Consider the following 19,518-nt stretch of genomic DNA (forward strand, 5'->3'; position numbering starts at 1 on the left):
TTGTACTCAATAAAACTCTTTGCAGATCCTGAGTCGCCTTGTAGACGGCAGTAAATTTCTGGAGTTCAAAACCGAGTATGGCACAACACTGGTGACCGGATTTGCTTCCATTGAACGGTGGGTATGCACAGTTTTTTGTTTTCGGTCTCATCATGAATGTAGTGGTCTAATCAGTAAATTGCTCCTCCACTGATTGTGCCTTATTCCACCACTACAGTTTTCTGATAAAACGCCAATAACTTTAGGTCGGAAGCTCACTGCATTGCATTTTGAAGAACACATAAGTGATATATGTGTGTTTTGTTTTTTTATTGCCTGAAGATTTTCCTTAGCTTGGTGTTTGTCACGGTGTCAGCTTTGATGTTGATTTTGTTTTTTAGGAATTTGGTTGGAATCGTGGCTAGCAATGGTGTGCTTACTCATGATGCTGCACTGAAAGGAAGCCACTTTGTGCAGATTTGTAACCAGCGTAACATCCCTCTGCTGTTTCTTCAAAATACAACTTCTCAGGAACCCCTTCCGCCGAGTCTGTCAAAGGTACCTGTGATCCAGGGGTGAGGCCATCAGCTTGGTTTTAATGCCCCCCTCTCCAGCAGCACATATTCAACCAAACTTTGCTCATACACCACTCATTTCAACCACTGAAAATATCTAAAAATCCCAGTACTTCCAGGTATGGAGGTGCATGTTACTTACTCCCTTCCTAAAACAAATCAAATATGGCGGCTGTTCTGATCTGTTTGAAAGTAGCAAAATGGGCAAGGCAATATATAAAACAGTAAAAAAGGGGGGCCCAGCACACTTTTAAACTAGCCAGCAAAAAATAGAAATCACTAATCTTTTCCAACTACAACAGAAGTTTTAGTTGCATTCATTCAATATACAGGTGAAACTCGAATGATTAGAATATTGTGCAAAGTTCATTTATTTCACCAATGCAACTTAAAAGGTGAAACTAATATATGAGATAGACTCATTACATGCAAAGCAAGATAATTCAAGCCGCGATTTGTCATAATTGTGATGATTATGGCTTACAGCTCATGAAAACCCCAAGAACCCCAAATCCACAACCTCAAAAAAGTAGATTATTACATGCAATCAATAAAACAAGGATTGTACATAGAACAATATCGGACCTCTGAAAAGTACAAGCATGCATATGTACTCAGTACTTGGTTTGGGCCCCTTTTGCAGCACTTACTGCAATTACTTTTGCACGATATTCTAATTATTCGAGTTTCACCTGTACATGTGGAAACCACACTGCCATTTCTCTCCCAGCATGTGACAGCAAGGGGGCAGTCAACAAGCACCAGAGCTGTCACAACGGGATCAAATCCTCAGCTCTGTATAAGATCTGACTAGAGCAGCTGAAGGCTTTCACTGGCCTTTCTTTTCTTGCTCCAGGTGGATGAAGGTTACTCATGGAAGCCAGTGAAATCATACAAACCCCTTGCACATTTGGTGGGAAGATGTTGCAAAGCCACTGTGTAGGCTCGCAATCTTGACTGGGTCCCACTGCCCTTTTGTCATGAAAGTATTCCTAAATGTTTATCCTAACACTGCAACTGTCACAATCTGTTTCAGAGAATAATACACCGTATAGCCAAACTCCTGATCATCACGCCTACTATATGTCTGCAGGTATGTGGACACCCCTCCAAATAGTTGAATTCAGGTGTTTATAGTAGAGGGTACTTTTAACACTACAGCATACAAAGACATTTGTGTGCTTCCAACCTTATGGCAATAGTCTGGTGAAGGCCCTTTTCAGTGACCTCGTGGACAAAGCCAGCTCCATAAAGACATGGCTTGGTGGGTTTGGTCTGGAGGAACTCGAGTGTCCTGCACAGAGCCCTGACCTTAACCCTACTGGACACCTTTGGGATGAATCGGAATTCGGATTGCGGGTCAGGTCTTCTTATCCAACATCAGTATGTGATCCCACAAAAGCTCTTTTGGCTGAATGGTTAAAAATTCCCACAGACACACTTCAAAATCTTGTGGAAAGCCTTTCAAGAAGATTGGAGGTTGTTATAGCCAGAAAACGTGGGCAACAAAGCCAATGTTTTTGGAATGAGAGGTCCAGGAAGCTCTATGTGATGATGTGATGAACGTTTGGCCATGTAATGTACCATTCTTGAACAAAAGTATAACCTTTGTTTTGTTGTCCAGGCAGAAGATTTGACAAACAGGCTAAAGGCTCAGGCCTCTATGATGACTTCTGTAGCTTGTGCCTCGGTGCCGAAGATCACAGTGGTCGTTGGTGGATGCCACGGAGGAGAAAGCTTTGCAATGGTACGTAGCCTCGTGGATTTCTAAATGCACAGAGAAAGGTGCACTAAATAATGAGATATGGACCTCTCCTCTATGGGACAGTGCACAAGAGAAAACTGGAAGCCACCTCATCAGTGCAGAGGATGATGTATAAAAACTGTTGCAAGGAAACTTCAAAAAGAGTTCCAGTTGCCCCAAATGCACACAGACATGGAGGGGAATATGTAAACTCCATGGGGTGGGGTCTTTGGTAGGAGTCGAGCAGAGGACCACAGTGCTGCAACACTGACCACTTAACCTCTTGCCGTCCGCCCGTAGTAAAAAAACGGACGGACGGCACTGCAGCATCTGAACAATATGTAACATCTTGTGATATCATTTACTGTACCTCAGGACCCTTGCCAGTGTTTATATTTGTCCTGTATATTGGTGGCAGCTCAGGTAAAGCACTTTGGTTCCTTGATTCTTAACGTTTGGCAGCAGAAACCCTCAACTCCTCGTGATATCTCCCATACAGTAGATGTAAGTATTCCCTGTCCCCATGGAGACAGGAGAATAGATCCAGGACTGCAGATGTCATTATAACTGGGTGCCTGTTGTGTAAGTCATTGCGCAGCGTTTTACAAAGTTTTGTATATAGAAGGTATTTCTGTGCCCTGTTGGGGAAATTTCCCTTCCTGTCACACAGGTACAGCAGGAAGTTAGAGGAATTGTCTCCAAAGTAATGGGATTTCACCTGTTAAGCTGGCCATACACTGCTCACATTTTGTGTTGACTCAGCTGAAATGTGATCAGTGTGTGTGTCCCAGAATTCCCCCCGTTCATCAAAAGTAAAACATTTTTAAAGTCAGCTATTGTTGAAGAAGCCAGTCTGAAAATTCTCAGCAATACTGTGACCGCAATCAATCAGCTTAAAGGAGAACTATGGGGTAAGTGTTTTTCTCCATAGTTCCCTTGAGGGTCACAGGAGGACACAAACTAGCGTCCTCCTGTGACCCAAAGCTCAGTATACCGCGAGCTACAGTTCGCGGTATACTGAGACCGCCGCAGCCGGGACGGATCCCGACATTACTGGCGAGATCCAGCCAGCTGCGTGATTGACAGCTGGCTCAGCCTATCTAGAGGCAGAGCCATCTGTACTCGCCCCCTCCCCCGTCCGTTCCGCCAGTCAGCGCTGGAGGATTGGACAGGAGAGGGGGGGAATCCCTGCAGGGAGCCGTGAGTGACAGTCACGGCTCTCTGCAGGCACAGGATCGAGAAGTGATCGAGCGCCGGTATGTGTTCGCTCACTTCACGATCTATTGAGCAGACCTGTGACAGTTTAATTGTCACACGTCGGTTCGAACTATGAGGATGAGTGGTTTTCACTCACCTCATAGTTCTCCTTTTAAGTGACTGTTGGGGTATTCTGCCAGCAACGCTCCTGCCGCTGTCAGAATACAATAGCCTGGTGGGGGAGGGATTCCACCACCCATGCAGTTTAGCATGGATGGGGAATCTTAGATTTTTTTCATTCAGTGTATTCCAGCATTAGACAGTTATCATGCGAAACAAGTGTCCCCATTGGAGGATTTCTCCTCCTTCTTGTTTTACTGCCTGCCGTAAAATCTTGATTTATTATCACTTTCCATCATACAGCGAGAGGGTAAAGCTGGCCTTACACTGTTATATTTGTCTATATTTGTATTTGTTATCTGTGTTTTGTTTTTTTATCTCTAGTGCGGGAGATCATTTGAGCCAAACTTTTTCTTCCTTTGGCCAAATGCAAGAATTGGTCTTGTAGACGCTGACAGTGCTCCACCTAGCATACAGAAGGGAGACGGCTCAGAAGATGGGGAAGAGTTCACTGCTTTATTGTCCAGGTATGTAAGATCTGGAAAATGTTGAACTCTTCATCTAAGAGTCGTAGGTAGAAGGTGCTGGATCCGCCATTAATTCGATGATACAGTGCAAAGTGGAAATTAATATGTGAGAGTGTGGCCGCTTGGTCGCTCTGGCTAGGCTGCTCTTCTACACACTATGGACTTTAGAAAGCGCCTGGTTTAGACACAGTGGCGTCACAAGGGGGGTGCGGCCCGCACCCGGGTGACACCATTGGAGGGGTGACACCAAAACGACTCACAGTCATTTTGGTGTCACCCCCCTCTGAAAAGTCGGGCGCTCGGTCATGGACCGAACGCCCGACAGTATCAGGAGAGAGGAGGGGACCCAGCGGCATACCTTATCCTGCCGGGTGACTGTCCCCTCCTCTCTCTTGTTGTACACTCCAACAGCCGGTGTCCATCACCAAGATGGCCGCCGGCAGGTATCAGAAACTGCCGAGCATGCGCAGTGACGTCTTGGCGGGGTGACACTCGGTTACCGCTCCGGGTGTCACCCAGCCTCGGGACGCCCCTGTTTAGACACTAGGGGTCTCGGGAGGACACAAGAGGGCCCCATCAATGATCTTAGAGTCTAAAAGCAATTTATTTAATCATGATTATCTAAAGTGCAGGAATTAGGCTTTTCCAATAGTAGAAATGGTTCATGGGTATGTGACGATAATGTTTCTCTGTGTTTCTTAGACTAAAGGAGGAAAGTTCAGCATTTTACTCTTCAGCCAGACTCTGGGATGACGGAGTGATTCTTCCTGAAGACACCAGACAAGTAAGTCCAGATTTCCGGTCATGGGGAGATGATTGTTTAGCAAAGAGGAAATCTGTTCAATAAACCAAATGCAGTTGTGGGAAGGATAACCATTTCTCTGAAATAAAAACTCCTGCTATTTTGGTTATAACAGTTGGGCACATGTAAATAATTCTACACATGGGCGCTGTGTCTGTGGCTACTCCTTTGCTCAGCATATAGGAGCTGGACAGGTCTGAATAATGATAGAAAAAGCCCCACTCCCAATGCAATCTTAACTGAACAAAGTGAAGAGAGAAGCTGATTGGTTGCCATGCACAGCTGCTCCAGATTTCACTGCTTCAGTTTTGATAAATCCCTCTCTGTTTTCCCGCTCATAAGCTAGGGCCAGCCTCTGCCCCCTTTCCATTGCCAGTCATCGCTGCCCTTTCTCATCTCCCATGCACTCTTCCCCCATCACTCATTCTCTCCTCCCCTTCCCCATCACTTATAGTCTGCTCTCACATGATCCACTTTTTCTCCTTTCTCCCTTCATTTATCTTCTTGTCCCAACACCCATGCTTTGCTCCTCTTGCCCATCCTCTCCTCCTTCATCCTCCCCTTTCCCATTCTTTCCTCCCCAGTTGCCTACCCTCCTCTCCTCATCCCCCTATACTCCCCCCCTCATCACCTATCCTCCATTTCTCATCGCCTATACTCCTCTCCTCATCGCCTATCCTCCCCTCCTCATCGCCTATCCTCCCCTTCTCACCTCACAGCCTCTCCTCCTCTCCTCACAGCCTATCCTCCCCTTCTCATCGCCTATCCTCCCCTTCTCATCGCCTATCCTCCTCTCCTCACCTCACAGCCTATCCTCCTCTCCTCACAGCCTATCCTCCCCTTCTCATCGCCTATCCTCCCCTTCTCATCGCCTATCCTCCCCTTCTCATCGCCTATCCTCCCCTTCTCATCGCCTATCCTCCCCTTCTCATCGCCTATCCTCCCCTTCTCATCGCCTATCCTCCCCTTCTCATCGCCTATCCTCACCTCCTCATCGCCTATACTCCCCTCCTCATCGCCTATACTCCCCTCCTCATCGCCTATCCTCCCCTTCTCATCGCCTATCCTCCCCTTCTCACCGCCTATCCTCACCTCCTCATCGCCTATACTCCCCTCCTCATCGCCTATACTCCCCTCCTCATCGCCTATCCTCCCCTCATCGCCTATACTCCCCTTCTCACAGCCTATCCTCCCCTCCTCATCGCCTATCCTCACCTCCTCATCGCCCATGCTCCCCTTCCCATTGCCAATCCTCTCTCTCACTCCATCACCCATCCTCTTCTGCCCCCTCAGCAGTCCTCCATTCCCTCATTGCCCATTCTCTTCATTAAAATAAACTTGTAAACTCAGCTAACTTATCAGAAGGTAACAGGAGTGACAGATGGAGGTTTCCGAAGCTATTCAGTCACTTGTTCTCCCTGACAGAGGACGGTGGGCAGCATCGGGTTGAACCCAGGCATCCAGTTTCGTCAGCTCATATCTTGTAGCCAGGCAACAAATGCACAGAAATTTCCAGCTGGTCTGATTGCAATTCCGCTCTGATCTGAAATGCTGGAAACAAAGTAATATGAAGCCAATGAAAGTCCAGCAAGTTTAAACTATTCTAATAAAGCTGACCCAGAAAAACACAGCAACTCAAAAATCCAAGTGATGGAACTCGAACAATCTCCTCCCTGCAGGAAAAATACAACAAATATGGAAAGAGCTTCCATGCCCTTGTACAGATGCCATGAGCATGCAAGTTGAAAGGTTAAAGAGGACCTGTCACACTATCTCATATTTGAGCAGACTGTAATTATATTTATGTATGACACTTGTTTACCCTTTCATTCTGTTTTTTTTCTTATTTTGTCAGGTACTCAGCAAGTGCCTTCAAATTATCCATCAAAGGAAGTATGAAAAGGCCGCCATCCATTCGTCTCCATTGCTGAGAATGTGATACACTTTTTTGTTGTTGTAAATCAGGTCTTTTTAAATTGTGTACATATTTTATATAAAGTATTGTAATTATAAAATATAAAAGTATTTTCTAAACCAACAGCCAACATTTTATGTAAATTGTATTGATTTTATAGATGCCACAAAAAAAACACCTTAACCTGCAATATGGAAATATACCTCTCGTTCATTTTTACATACAGGTTTAAAAAGGACTTTTGTTCTAAATTAAACATTAGTCACTCCTGCCTGTGGTCTGTCTGGGATCAGAGCTGTCACACTTTACCTGGAGTGTCACGGCTGCTGAAACTGGGTATTGCAGCATGGCCATTCAGATTTTGTTGAGCTTTTGTTATACCTGAATGAAATAGTTTGTCATGTAATCAGCAGGGACATATTGGTTCTTGGGTTGTTTAGCAGGGAGTGGAGGAATCAGTCTCCAAAAAGAAAAGCCAATGTCCATAGCAGCCATATTTCAAATGAAGCAAGTTGTGTCCATATGGATACTGATACTGGGAAATCTGTCTTACTGGTTGACTGTCTTGCTGATCTCTGGTCTCTAATTAAAGGAGAACTATTGCGTTAAGGCTTTTCCCCATAGTTCTCCTAAGGGTAATGGGAGGACACAAACTAGCGTCCTCCCGTCACCCTAAGCTCAGCATACTGCAAGCTACAGCTCATTATATACTGAGACGCCGCACCTGAAGCGGATCACGACAATTATGCCGGGATCCGCCCAGCTGCGTGACAGACAGCTGGCTCTGCCTATCTAGAGGCAGAGCCAGCTGTTCCCGCCCCCTCCCCCGTCCGTTCTGCTAGTCAGCGCTGGCGGAGCGGGGAATCCAGCCCCCCCTCTGTCACGGCAGAGAGCTGTGACAGGATCGAGAAGTAAGCGAACGCCGGTATGTGTTCGCTCACCTCCCGATCTACTGAGCCGACCTGTGACAGTCTCATTGTCACAGGTCGGCTAGAACTATGAGGTGAGTGAAAAGCACTGACCTCATAGTTCTCCTTTTATTTATTGAAACATGTGTGCAGATCAGAAGTTCTGATTTCCCATGGAATTCAGTGGCTGCATTCCTCTATAATATAAACCTGCCATGGGAAGTATGGGTACCGTTGTGTCTACCTTCTAAGGGTCAGTCTTGATGGGCTCTAGGCTGCTAACGCAGCATTCTTTTGACATTAGATAGAAAAAAGGGAAGCACCGATACTGGTTTTTCGGTATCAAGTATGAGAACCGATATTTATCTTTCAGTACTCGCCGATACCAATACTTCCGGGAGCATGGAGGTGGCTTCCCTTCCAATCAGGAAGCCGTGTGGCGAGTCATTACCCGTCTCCCGGCTTCCTAGCTGGCTCCATGCGGATTGGCCAGGAAGCCGGCTCCATGCTGATTGGCAAGGAAGCCGGCTTCCTGGCCAGTCAGTATTGAGCCGGCCAAACAACATGGAGCCGGCTTCCTGGCCAATCAGGAAGCCAGCCGGCGGGTCATTACCCGCTTCCTGGCTGTCTGATTGGCCAGGAAACCAGCTCCATGCTGATTGGCCTCCCGGCTTCCTAATTGGCCGGGAAGCCTTCTCCATGCTGATTGGCAAGGAAGCCGGCTTCCTGGCCAGTCAGCATTGAGCCGGCGAAACAGCATGGAGCCGGCTTCCTGGCCAATCAGGAAGCCAGCCGGCGGGTCATTACCCGCTGCCTGATTGGCCAGGAAGCAGGTTCCATGCTGTTTGGCCGGCTCAATGCTGATTGGCCAGGAAGCCTGCTTCCCGGCCAATCAGGCATTTGGGAGACAGGTCATTATCCACCACCTAGCTTCCTAATTGGGAAATCTCCCTCTGACTGGAAGTTGCGGTATCGGGGGTAAGTATCAGAGCATTTACTCGGTATCGGTGCATCCCTAGTAGAAATCATGGGACACCAGCACTCAGAAACTCTTCAAGTAAGCTTTGATTGCATTATCAGAAACATCTCTAGTATGTATTCCTACAATGCTGATGTTATAACAGGAGAGGATACGCTGGAACTCCACAACGCCTTTAAATGTTTTAAAATATTTCCTGAATTGCATGATCCCACCAGCAGGGGGCAGTGCCAGTCCACAAGACTCGATTACAAACACACTTGTGAGTTTATTGACAATAAAAGTTCATTGAGTGATATATACAATAACTTTATCGACAAATCAAAAATGTAACTAAATAACATTATCTGTGACACGGGCGCATTTTAGTTCTGTGTTGGACTACTCAGCTTGGACACAGGATAAGTATGCTATGTTGCCCCTGCTTGTCATGAGTACGCCCTGGGATTGTCCACAACTCATCCCAAGATGACATGTTGAGGGCGGCAATGGGTCATAATACACTGAGCTGTACACAGATTCAAAAGGCTCCATTCATGTTGACCATACCAATCATATTCTTCTTTTCCCTGCCCTATACCACGCTGGAAACCTGAAAAAGTGAACCTGTGCAACCATAACGCTTGTATTTGACCTCTGTACAGTATTTTGCCATAGAAATAAATATTTTACAACTCAGCGGACTGTTTATTATTTGTTTTCACTCACAATGCACACAACTTTTACCTCAGATTCACACGTTTCTAAATGGATTTTGTTGGAAATTGTGTTAATCCTGAGTGAAGTTTGGGTGAATTTGTTTTTTTTTAATAAATAGGCCGCTTGGTGCAGAGTGTTTTAGGCTTCCTTGAACATCCCGTGAAACGTGACGGGAATGTCGGTGTCGACTTCGGCTCTGGCGATTTCACTCATGTCTTTGGCGTTCAAAATCAGCATGAAAGATGGCTTGTGCCCCACCGCTGGGCAAACGGCGATGCTGAGCAACACACCTGCAAAAAATATATAAATCATTACATTTGATTAGAGATGTTAAACTGTAACAGCTCCTGGCGGCTCACCCGAGTGACGTCACGGACACGATGGGGGGTTCCGCCCCGGGGCCGCTGACGTCACGCCGCTTCGCCCCCCTCCTCGGCTTAAGCCGAGATCTCTCACTTGTCTGGCGTTCCAGCAACCGATGCGGACGCCAGACAGCTACTGGGCACCTCCACACAGTAGTAGGAGAACCTACCCTACCTCTCCACACAGAGCTGCTGTCTCATCTCTCACCTCGGACAGGCTCCGTGGAGCCGCACTACAGCCTCCTGATCCACACCGGCACTCACTGACAGAGTGGGAGGATCACCAGCCAGAGCAACCAACCGCAAGTACAACCCCTGGTTCCTGCTATCAGTGACAGATCAGTGACTGTGCTTACTGTGATAACAGGGACTGGGGACTTTATTGGATTGCCTGATACCCAAACCTTGTATATGTAGTTTACAAACTGGATACTACCTCTACATTCAGAACTCTTATAAACATATGTGCACATACTGTAATGTGAAGTCAACATACAGTTATTAACAGCCGGCTCAATGCTGATTGGCCAGGAAGCCGGCTTCCCGGCCAATCAGGTATTTGGGAGACAGATCATTATCCACCACCTAGCTTCCTAATTGGGAAATCTTCCTCTGATTGGAAGTTCCGATATCGGGGGTAAGTATCAGAGCATAGGGCACTGTTGCTCAATCTGCTTACCAGGTTCAGTGCAGTAAACTCACCTGGTTATTGATCTTCCAATAGCATCAGCTCAGACTATTGATTGTAGTCATACCTCTGTTACAATATACTCATTGGTCCTGTTAATTAGTACCTAAGTACTCACTTGTTTTGTAATTGAGGGAACTAACCAGACATACAGACACTACTTACCAGGGACAGGCAGGATACCTACTTCAGGGGTATTGGTGCAATGATGCATTGAAACTAGTGGCGAGACACCATTGCCGCACAACACCCTTTGTCCTGTGTGTGTGACGCGGAACGGGGTTCCGCAGCTGAGCTCCATATCCCTCCTTAGTTAAGGGTGTTATATAAACAAAAATGTAAAATTATCTAAACTAGAAAATAAACTCAGCTTCGGACTGATCCCGGTCTGAACCTGAGCTCCTCTGAACACGGAGGGAAGCTCCTTCTTAGGGCCTGTTCACATGAGATCAGGTCCTGATCAGCAGACGTGGAGCTGCTGATGCATTGCGTTTTTGGCTGCGTTTTTGATGCGTTCCAGCATTATTATTTTTTTGCTGGAGTGGGGCTGTTAGTATGTTAGCTCCAGCGCAGTGCGTTTTTGATGCGTTTTTGACGCGTTTGCATTTCCGGACCTGACAAAATGTGACATGCAGTATTTTTTCTGTCGTAAGCTGAACGGACTGCGCACGTGAGAACTGGAGCCCATAAAACACACAGGGATACATTGGGATGCATTTTGAGTGCAGGAGCGTACGGAGCCGGTCAGCACACAAAACGGACGTCGTGTGAACAGGCCCTGAACACGGAGGGAAGCTCCTTCTGTGCCACCCAATCAGCTGCTGGCGTGGAAATCCCCTACCTCCAGCTTGATGTCATTAATGGGGCGGCATGCAGTGACATCATCAACCTTTATATGGCTACATGCCTATATTTGGTAAATGACATTCACCTACTATGGCTATGTGATCACATTCGGTAAATGACATCAGCACAAGCAACCTGCCCCTTTGTTTACATGCAGCTGAGGGTGGGAAATACGCCAACCCGCAGCTGATTGGGTGCAAGTACCCTTGGCAATTGTTTGTTCAGAGGAGCTTAGGCTTGAGCCAGGTTATAACACTAACCCATGAACCAAAATTCAATACATTGTAGCTTACCAGGCTTTGGATATGGTGGCTGCATTATTTTCCCCTGGTGATCCTGCCAGTGACACACTTCCTGTCCTAGGGTGACAATGCTCCCTCACTGTACTGTGTCTCTGGAGGAGCAGCATTGTCACCATTGGGCAAGACTACGGAACACTTCTCCTCTCATCATGTTCATTACACATGGGCAGTGGCGTCACTAAGGAGGGTGCGGGCCGCACCCGGGTGACACCATTGGAGGGGTGACAACAAAATGACTGACATTCATTTCAGTGTCACCCTCTCTGAAAAGTCGGGCACTCGGTCATGGACCGAGAGCCCGACGGTTGCAGGAGCGAGGAGGAGACTCGGCTGCATACCTCATCACGCCGGGTGAACGTCCCCTCCCACCAAGATGGCCACTGGCAGGTATCACCTAGATGGCCGCGCATGCGCATTGATGTCAGGGCGGGGTGTCACCCCGGTACCCACTCCTGGTGACACCCGGCCAAGGAACGCCCCTGCATATGGTGGAAGTGTTCTGTACTGTAGTTCACATTGAAGACTGGGAACAATCTAACTGATAACAGTCAGCAGAGACGAGAGCACAAGAAGTAACCAGCTCACTGGATTTCTGGCAGGATCAAGAGGTATTATTTTTGCACCTATTGAACAGCTTTAACAAAAATTCTTTCAAAGGTGTATTAAACAAGTCAGAAGAGAGCAAATAAAAGACGTTCATTGTGAAGGGTTTACATAGGCTTTAGTGGGTACTTGTACTGGGTAACACAGGATGACGCTAATTGGCCAATAGCAGGCAACATACAAGCTCAGATCTTAACCTTTGTGTTCTGATAATCCTCTTCACGGGGCCACATGAGCTGTGCTCACTGGGAAGAGGATTATTGTAACATGACAGATAAGGTCTGACGAGTTAAAGGAGAACTATGAGGTGAGTGCTTTTCACTCCCCTCATAGTTCTAGCCGACCTGTGACAATGAGACTGTCACAGGTCGGCTCAGTAGATCGGGAGGTGAGCGAACACATACCGGCGTTCGCTCACCTCTCGATCCTGTCACAGCTCTCTGCCGTGACAGGGGAGGGACTGGATTCCCCCCTCCCCGCTCCGATCTGCCAGCGCTGACTGGCGGAACGGACGGGGGAGGGGGCGGGTACAGCTGGCTCTGCCTCTAGATAGGCAGAGCAAGCTGTCAGTCACGCAGCTGGGCGGATCCCGGCACAATTGTCGGGATCCGCTTCAGCTGCGGCGTCTGAGTATACAGGGAGCTGTAGCTCGCAGTATACTGAGCCTAGGGTGACGGGAGGACGCTAGTTTGTGTCCTCCCGTTACCCTAAGGAGAACTATGGGGAAAAGCCTTAACCCCATAGTTCTCCTTTAATATGCCTGTATAATAATAATCAGCTTAACCTTTGTTATTTTTAACCAGTACAATGAATTCATTATTATTCCCGAACTCCTCATCTATGAAAAGGGTCCCCGAGTAATTCTCTTGTCCCCTCTGAACCATTCATTAGATTCAACCATTCAGATTTCACTTCTCATTTTAAAGGGAATGTTTGACTTTTGGTGGTTTTGATAAAATAATGAAGATTTTTATTACTCACGCTCCTGTAATGTTAGGCTGTCAACTCCTCGGGGGCGGGGCCTGAATGCACTCTAAAGCACTGTGATGATGACCCTGCGTATGTACTGATGACTGTATAAACAGTGCTGTATCTGAGCAGCCAGATTCAGCCTACCAACAAAATGTACAATCACAAGAGGATTTTAGAACAATCCATTTTTGTTTTTTGCATAATTTGGAGTACTCCCTTCATTTCCATTACTCCATAGATCGCATTTATTTCTTGTAACGCGTTTTGATTTTGGTTTTACTTACCGTCATCCTCTTCTGTGGCGTCCGGCGAGGCTACAAATAAGGGCTCGGAGGGGTAGGTGTTGGGCTCTTGCCATACCCAAGTTTCCTTGGTTTTGACATTCAGTTTGGTGAGCTGCAACGACATAAAATCCTGTTAGCGGAGCTCCGCGGAGGCGGGCTTAAGCGTCAGGGGGCAAGCGGATGAGCGGCTCTTACCCTGTCCGGAATAAAATTGTTCAGACCCAGTCCGTAGGCGTATGAGTAATCCTTTCCACCGTACTTCTTATAATTGATCTGTGGGAATTCAAAGGCTGTAAAGATAATCATAGCTTCAGAGGGGGGTTGTAGTAATAAAGGAAAGTCTGTGCATAGTTTCCCACTTTATATGTATAAGTGGGGGCTGCCATGTTTCTTCATTACATATGCAGTCTCTACTTCCTTCTCAGTATTCCTGCACAACAACAGAGTCTTATTGATCCTCACTGCATGTCTACCAGACAGGTCTGTCTTATTGGAGGAGGGGGGGTGGAAGTATTGGAGGGGGGTGAGGTGGAGGTATTAGAGGAGGAGGGGAGGGGGAGCTGGAAGAGGTGTGTGTGCTATCAGTTAACGATCATTCTGGGGGACAATGGAATGGAGGGCTTGTGCTATTATCAGCTAATGGCCGTTCCGGGGAAGAGTGTGTTGTCATCAGGACGCCAGACAGGGTATCATTGGTTGCTAAGAACCTGGGATGCTGTGGTTGTGCCCCCCCCCCTTCCACACACACCCCCTGCCCCCCAATGAGATGACGCCTGAGGCACCCGCCTCAGGCTGCCTTGTTATAGGGGTGACCCCAATTGTTTCCTATGGACGATTTGCTCTCCACTCTCTCTCCCATGACGACTCTCGTGACGAGAATTCTTTCATTTCTGCCTTGGTGACAATGGCCACCAGGACAAATAAAGGGGGGAAATTCCCCCGATGGAGACACCAGCGGAACTTGTCAGATGGTCTATCCCTTCCCCACTTTATTCCCCAAAAACGTTGCGCCTGTATATACACTTTAGCCCTCATTCACACTAGAAACGGCCGGGACATACAGCTCCGTGCTGCGTGCGCGGCTGTACCAAGCAGCTCCTGGGAAGAACAGGTGCTGCGTGTGATTAGTACACAGCCCCCGTCCGTCTCTATGGGACTACGCAGCCGTACGCCCCCCTACGCTCACCGGCCCTGCACGTCCGTAGGGGTGCGGGTGACCGTACTCGTACGCTGACAGGATGGATCCTGTCTGCGTCCGAGCGAGGAAACACGCACCCCTGCGGACCTGTACATTGAGGTGAGCGTAGGGGGGCGTACGGCCGCGTAGTCCCATAGAGACGGACGGGGGCTGCGTACTAATCACACGCAGCACCTGTCCTTCCCAGGAGCTGCTTGGTACAGCCGCGCACGCAGCATGGAGCTGTGCGTCCCGGCCGTTTTCTGTGTGAATGAGGGCTAGAGCTGATTGCCTTCAAAGAAAATGGTTACCATACTTTAGAACAATGATTACGGAAGCTACAAACCTTGACGTGGCCCCGAGAAGAGGACCTCGGGCTCGAGCCAGATGGTTTCATCACTGCTCAGGGTCGCTGTGGCCGTGGTGTACGGCAAACTAACCAGATTCTTTCCTACGTCATTCTACACATCGAAAAAGAATGCAAAGATGTCATAAGGAGAAGTCTGTATCATAACGCTATACTTTTATTCGATTTTATTTACATTTTTAGTCCGAAAATAGACATAAAGCTGAATTCCGAGCATGAAATTGAGCCCTTTTGCTGCTGCCACTGTGTGGTGCAGCAGTGGGGCCCCGTGAGCACACTTTTTACAGGCGCCAGATCGTTTCCGTGATGCGCTGTCAAATGTGGAATGAACCCAGAAGCGACTTGGATTTAGTCATTTCCGGTTTCTGAGCCGTCATTCCTTGGTTGCTGTGGCCGGGGAAGATGCTGCTCAACGATCTAACAGACCTCTAATGTGTCCTTAAAGAGAACCTGTCGCCATTAGTGTGCTATCACATAGAGGGCTTGTGAGCTGCATTTGCACTTCTTCCAAACAATTCAAAAAGACTAGTAATTACCTCTGAAGCTGAACTCTGAGATAAACAAATACTGTCCTCCTACAAGAGTCATGTGTATTCTTCTTGAATCTGTGTGAGCTTCGTGTATTTCTTCCAGATTTGTGTAAAACTTTGAACTTCCTGTAATAAAGACCGCCCACTGCTGCTCTCTTGCCTTGTGTAGGGACGACTAGTCTTGACTCCGCCCCCTCCTATAATAAAGACCGCCCACTGCTGCTCTCTCTCCTTGTGCAGGGTGACTGGTCTTGACTCCGCCCCCTCCTGTAATAAAGACCGGTTACTGCTGCTCTCTCTCTCCTTTCGCAGGGTGACTGGTCTGGTCTCCACCCCTCCTGTATTAAAGACCGGTTACTGCTGCTCTCTCTCCTTTCGCAGGGTGACTGGTCTTGTCTCTGCCCACTCCTGTAGTTTTCTGCAGGCAGCCTGTAGTGGGTGGAACCTGCTGGGCCCCTCCCACAGCTCTACTCCCTGCACAGGTTAAGTACAGCCCAGTGATGATGTCACTACTACTTTACAGAGTTTGCAAAGCATTTAGTGCACACAGAGTGGATTATATCGATGATGTGCACTATTGAGGAATATATTTATATGAAATCTTTTATGCCCGGAGTTCAGATTTCATTTTCCTTACTTGTGGCTGTATTTTGTATTTATCCAAAAATCCATAAGCCCATCGCACTCCTGTTTGTGGTAAGTGGTGGGTGTGGGGGTGACCAGTGGATGGCGCTGTGACAGAACTTTCCAATACGGAGCACCGGCACTCCAAAATGACTGAAGAATGCGTCTATTATTGACGCATGTGGATGTCATTTGCCATTATGTGAAGCCATGCACACGTGTCTATAAAAGACGTATTCTTCAGTCATTTCGGAGCACCGGTGTCCCATATTTGCACGTATTTTATATTTGACCCCTTTAAGTGGATCTGCCACTTTGTGCAGAAGCGGCCATTTTGTCCCTTCGTGATGTCACTGATTCCGAGTGAAGTTCATTGGCCAAATGCTGCTTTACCCCTGAAATGGCCTCTTCCCTGGAACACTTTACCTTCTGGATATCGAGAGGCACGACGTATCGCCGCACTTCTGGCTGTGGCGCTTTCTCCGCCATCTTTTTAACCTCTTCCCAGTTTGCACGCAAGTTGGCCAGATACAGATAGTTGTAGATGAACTCGAAGCTGCAAAGGGAGACAACCCAGACATTTCTGTCAACTGCTATAGAATGGATGACACTGATAATTACTATCACCTGGGGGCTAATTGGGGATTGGGAGGTCATGGACTAATTTAATTATGGAAATTACCAAAAGGTGCATAAGAGCCTTATAGCTGATCTCCATGCAAACCGTGAACTAAAGTAATGAAATACGTATACAGGGGCTATTTTTCCTGCCAAAGGGTTTGCATTTTTGTTCATCCATTCATGAGATTTACACAGCTCTGCCCCACAACACAGCCCTGTCTGACAGGCCAAGAGGCCATAATGGAAATAAGTATTTATTGACTATGCTCCTCAGCTCCATCTAGTGGCCATAATGGAAATAATGGATATTTTCGATGCTCAGTGGCTCCATCTAGTGGCCAGTGGCCATGCAAACTCTTTATAAATTAGCTCCTTAGTATGCATGTAATTAACATGAAAAATATATCTAGATACAAAAGATCTGATGATAGCTCGACTTTAACTGGATTCCAGTTATGTGTGTCAATATATACCCTGCACCGAAATGACAAACTGATCCCACATGAAGATTGTGTACTGGTGTCACCCCCGGGTGTGTATTGTACAGATATATAGGAAGAATCTGGTCCCTCATCCTGGTTGGAAACATAGACAGCACACCCTACCCCTTCCAGCAGCACACGTCCACTATTAGGAATCCGTTGTCTTCGTAGGTGTTGATGTGGTGGAAGATATTGAAGGCTGCGGCCCTGTATTTTATATTGAGATATTCTCCGGTGTGCTTCTCGGCTACGTGGATCCATACCTACATAACACAGAAGAAGAAGAGTGGACGTCAATGTGCGGAGGGATTTCAGCTCATTGTAGAACCGGTGAGGAAGTCCAGCTGGCACATCGCTAACATGTACGGCCGCGTAGTCCCATAGAGAAGGACAGGGGCTGCGTACTAATTACCCCTTGTGGCATCGCTACAAGGGGTAATAAAAATGTTGCCTAGAGTTCTTCTTTTAAAAAGTCGACATAAGACTTTATCCCATTAGGGGGACATTCAAGTAGAGTAGCTAACGCATTTCGGGGGTTCAGAGGTCTTAATGACTCACATCCAATCACTATCCAAATCCTGCCGCCTTCACCTTCCTAACATCTCCAAAATACACCCCTTCCTCACCAATTAAATAACAACGCTACTCATCCACTCACTTGTTATATCTCGTCTTGACTATTGCAACTCCCTCCTCAATGGCTGATTAAGACTCATCTCTTCAGGAAATCCTATCCCACCTCAACCTAACCACTGAACCATCACGTTCTCATACAACTCATCCCCACATAGCTCCCTCCTCGTGTATCACTGGCCCCTCCCTTTTAGATTGTAAGCCCTCAGGGGCAGGGCCCTCCTTACCATCTTGCCTTGAATTGTATTGTGATTGTAATGTCTTCCATATATTGTAAAGCGCTGCGCACACTGATGGTGCTATATAAATCCTGAATAATAATAATAAGGGAAATCATGTATGCGGGGCCCGGGCTATAGTCCAAAAGAACTAAGACAATTTTTTTAAGGGAAAATGAAAACCATCATCCGGCTTTGTTCAGAAGATGTGACCAGTTTAGGAAATATCCTTTTCTTTTTCCTAGGAGTTCTAGCTGCTGCAGTGTTAAGACTCACCCCCATGGTCTCATGGGACTGGAAGCAGTCCATATAATTGGCCCCCCAGATACTCCACGCCGACAGGAACTTGAGCAGATTGATCTTCACCGGTTGCTCTACGAAGACCAAATAATTTGGCGTCATTCCGAAACTGGAAAATAGGGAACGAGAGGCCGTCAATGTACTGCGGGGCTAGCGGCAAAAGAACATGAAATGAATGAGGAGAATGAATGAGAGTATCGGAGCGGCTGGCTTTTATATAGTTGTAACATTTTAAAACCTTTTTACTTTTATCCTCGTTTAATAATAATTTTTTTAGTTTAAACAACAGATTATAATATAGAGAGGGAGGAGAGAGAGAGAGGGAGAAGGAGAGGGAGAAGGAGAGAGAGGGAGAGAGAGAGAGAGGGAGGGAGAGAGAAGGAGAGAGAGGGAGAAGGAGAGAGAGGGAGGAGAGAGAGAGAGGGAGAAGGAGAGAGGGAGAAGGAGAGAGAGAAGGAGAGAGAGGGAGGGAGAAGGAGAGAGAGAGGGAAGGGAGAAGGAGAGAGAGAGGGAGAGAGGGAGAAGGAGAGAGAGGGAGAGAGGGAGGAGGAGAGAGAGGGAGAGGGAGAGAGGGAGGGAGAAGGAGAGAGAGAGAGAGAGGGAGAAGGAGAGAGAGAGAGAGAGGGAGAAGGAGAGAGAGAGAGAGAGGGAGAAGGAGAGAGAGAGAGAGAGGGAGAAGGAGAGAGAGAGAGAGAGGGAGAAGGAGAGAGAGAGAGAGAGGGAGAAGGAGAGAGAGAGAGAGAGGGAGAAGGAGAGAGAGAGAGAGAGGGAGAAGGAGAGAGAGAGAGAGAGGGAGAAGGAGAGAGAGAGAGAGAGGGAGAAGGAGAGAGAGAGAGAGAGGGAGAAGGAGAGAGAGAGAGAGAGGGAGAAGGAGAGAGAGAGAGAGAGGGAGAAGGAGAGAGAGAGAGAGAGGGAGAAGGAGAGAGAGAGAGAGAGGGAGAAGGAGAGAGGGAGGGAGAAGGAGAGGGAGGGAGGGAGAAGGAGAGAGAGAGAGAGGGAGGGAGGGAGAAGGAGAGAGAGGGAGAAGGAGGGAGGGGGAGAGAGAGGGAGGGAGAAGGAGAGAG

At 47.5% G+C, this 19,518-nt stretch overlaps 2 protein-coding genes across 3 annotated transcripts in view; one reads left to right on the forward strand and one right to left on the reverse strand.

Annotated features, from left to right (window-relative positions):
• LOC108795951 (methylcrotonoyl-CoA carboxylase beta chain, mitochondrial-like) overlaps positions 1–6,904 on the forward strand; it is a 20,158-nt gene extending 13,254 nt beyond the window's left edge. The window contains exons 7-12 of the mRNA XM_018567305.1: positions 26–117; positions 381–537; positions 2,179–2,301; positions 4,000–4,142; positions 4,845–4,926; positions 6,800–6,904. Coding sequence (XP_018422807.1) covers positions 26–117; positions 381–537; positions 2,179–2,301; positions 4,000–4,142; positions 4,845–4,926; positions 6,800–6,883 — 681 coding nt within the window. The 3' untranslated portion in view covers positions 6,884–6,904. The remainder of the gene's footprint in view (positions 1–25; positions 118–380; positions 538–2,178; positions 2,302–3,999; positions 4,143–4,844; positions 4,927–6,799) is intronic.
• Positions 6,905–9,538: 2,634 nt separating this feature from the next.
• RPE65 (RPE65, retinoid isomerohydrolase) overlaps positions 9,539–19,518 on the reverse strand; it is a 19,105-nt gene continuing 9,125 nt past the window's right edge. For both annotated transcript variants that reach the window (XM_018567307.1, XM_018567308.1), the window contains 7 exons: positions 18,431–18,563; positions 17,427–17,566; positions 16,627–16,756; positions 15,026–15,140; positions 13,698–13,792; positions 13,503–13,614; positions 9,539–9,735 (listed from right to left, as the gene is read on the reverse strand). In XM_018567307.1, the coding sequence (XP_018422809.1) occupies positions 9,584–9,735; positions 13,503–13,614; positions 13,698–13,792; positions 15,026–15,140; positions 16,627–16,756; positions 17,427–17,566; positions 18,431–18,563 (877 nt within the window). In that variant the 3' untranslated portion in view covers positions 9,539–9,583. The remainder of the gene's footprint in view (positions 9,736–13,502; positions 13,615–13,697; positions 13,793–15,025; positions 15,141–16,626; positions 16,757–17,426; positions 17,567–18,430; positions 18,564–19,518) is intronic.

Source organism: Nanorana parkeri, unplaced genomic scaffold (genome assembly GCF_000935625.1).
Source record: "Nanorana parkeri isolate BGI_ZX_2015 unplaced genomic scaffold, ASM93562v1 scaffold1028, whole genome shotgun sequence".
Lineage (NCBI taxonomy): Eukaryota > Metazoa > Chordata > Amphibia > Anura > Dicroglossidae > Nanorana > Nanorana parkeri.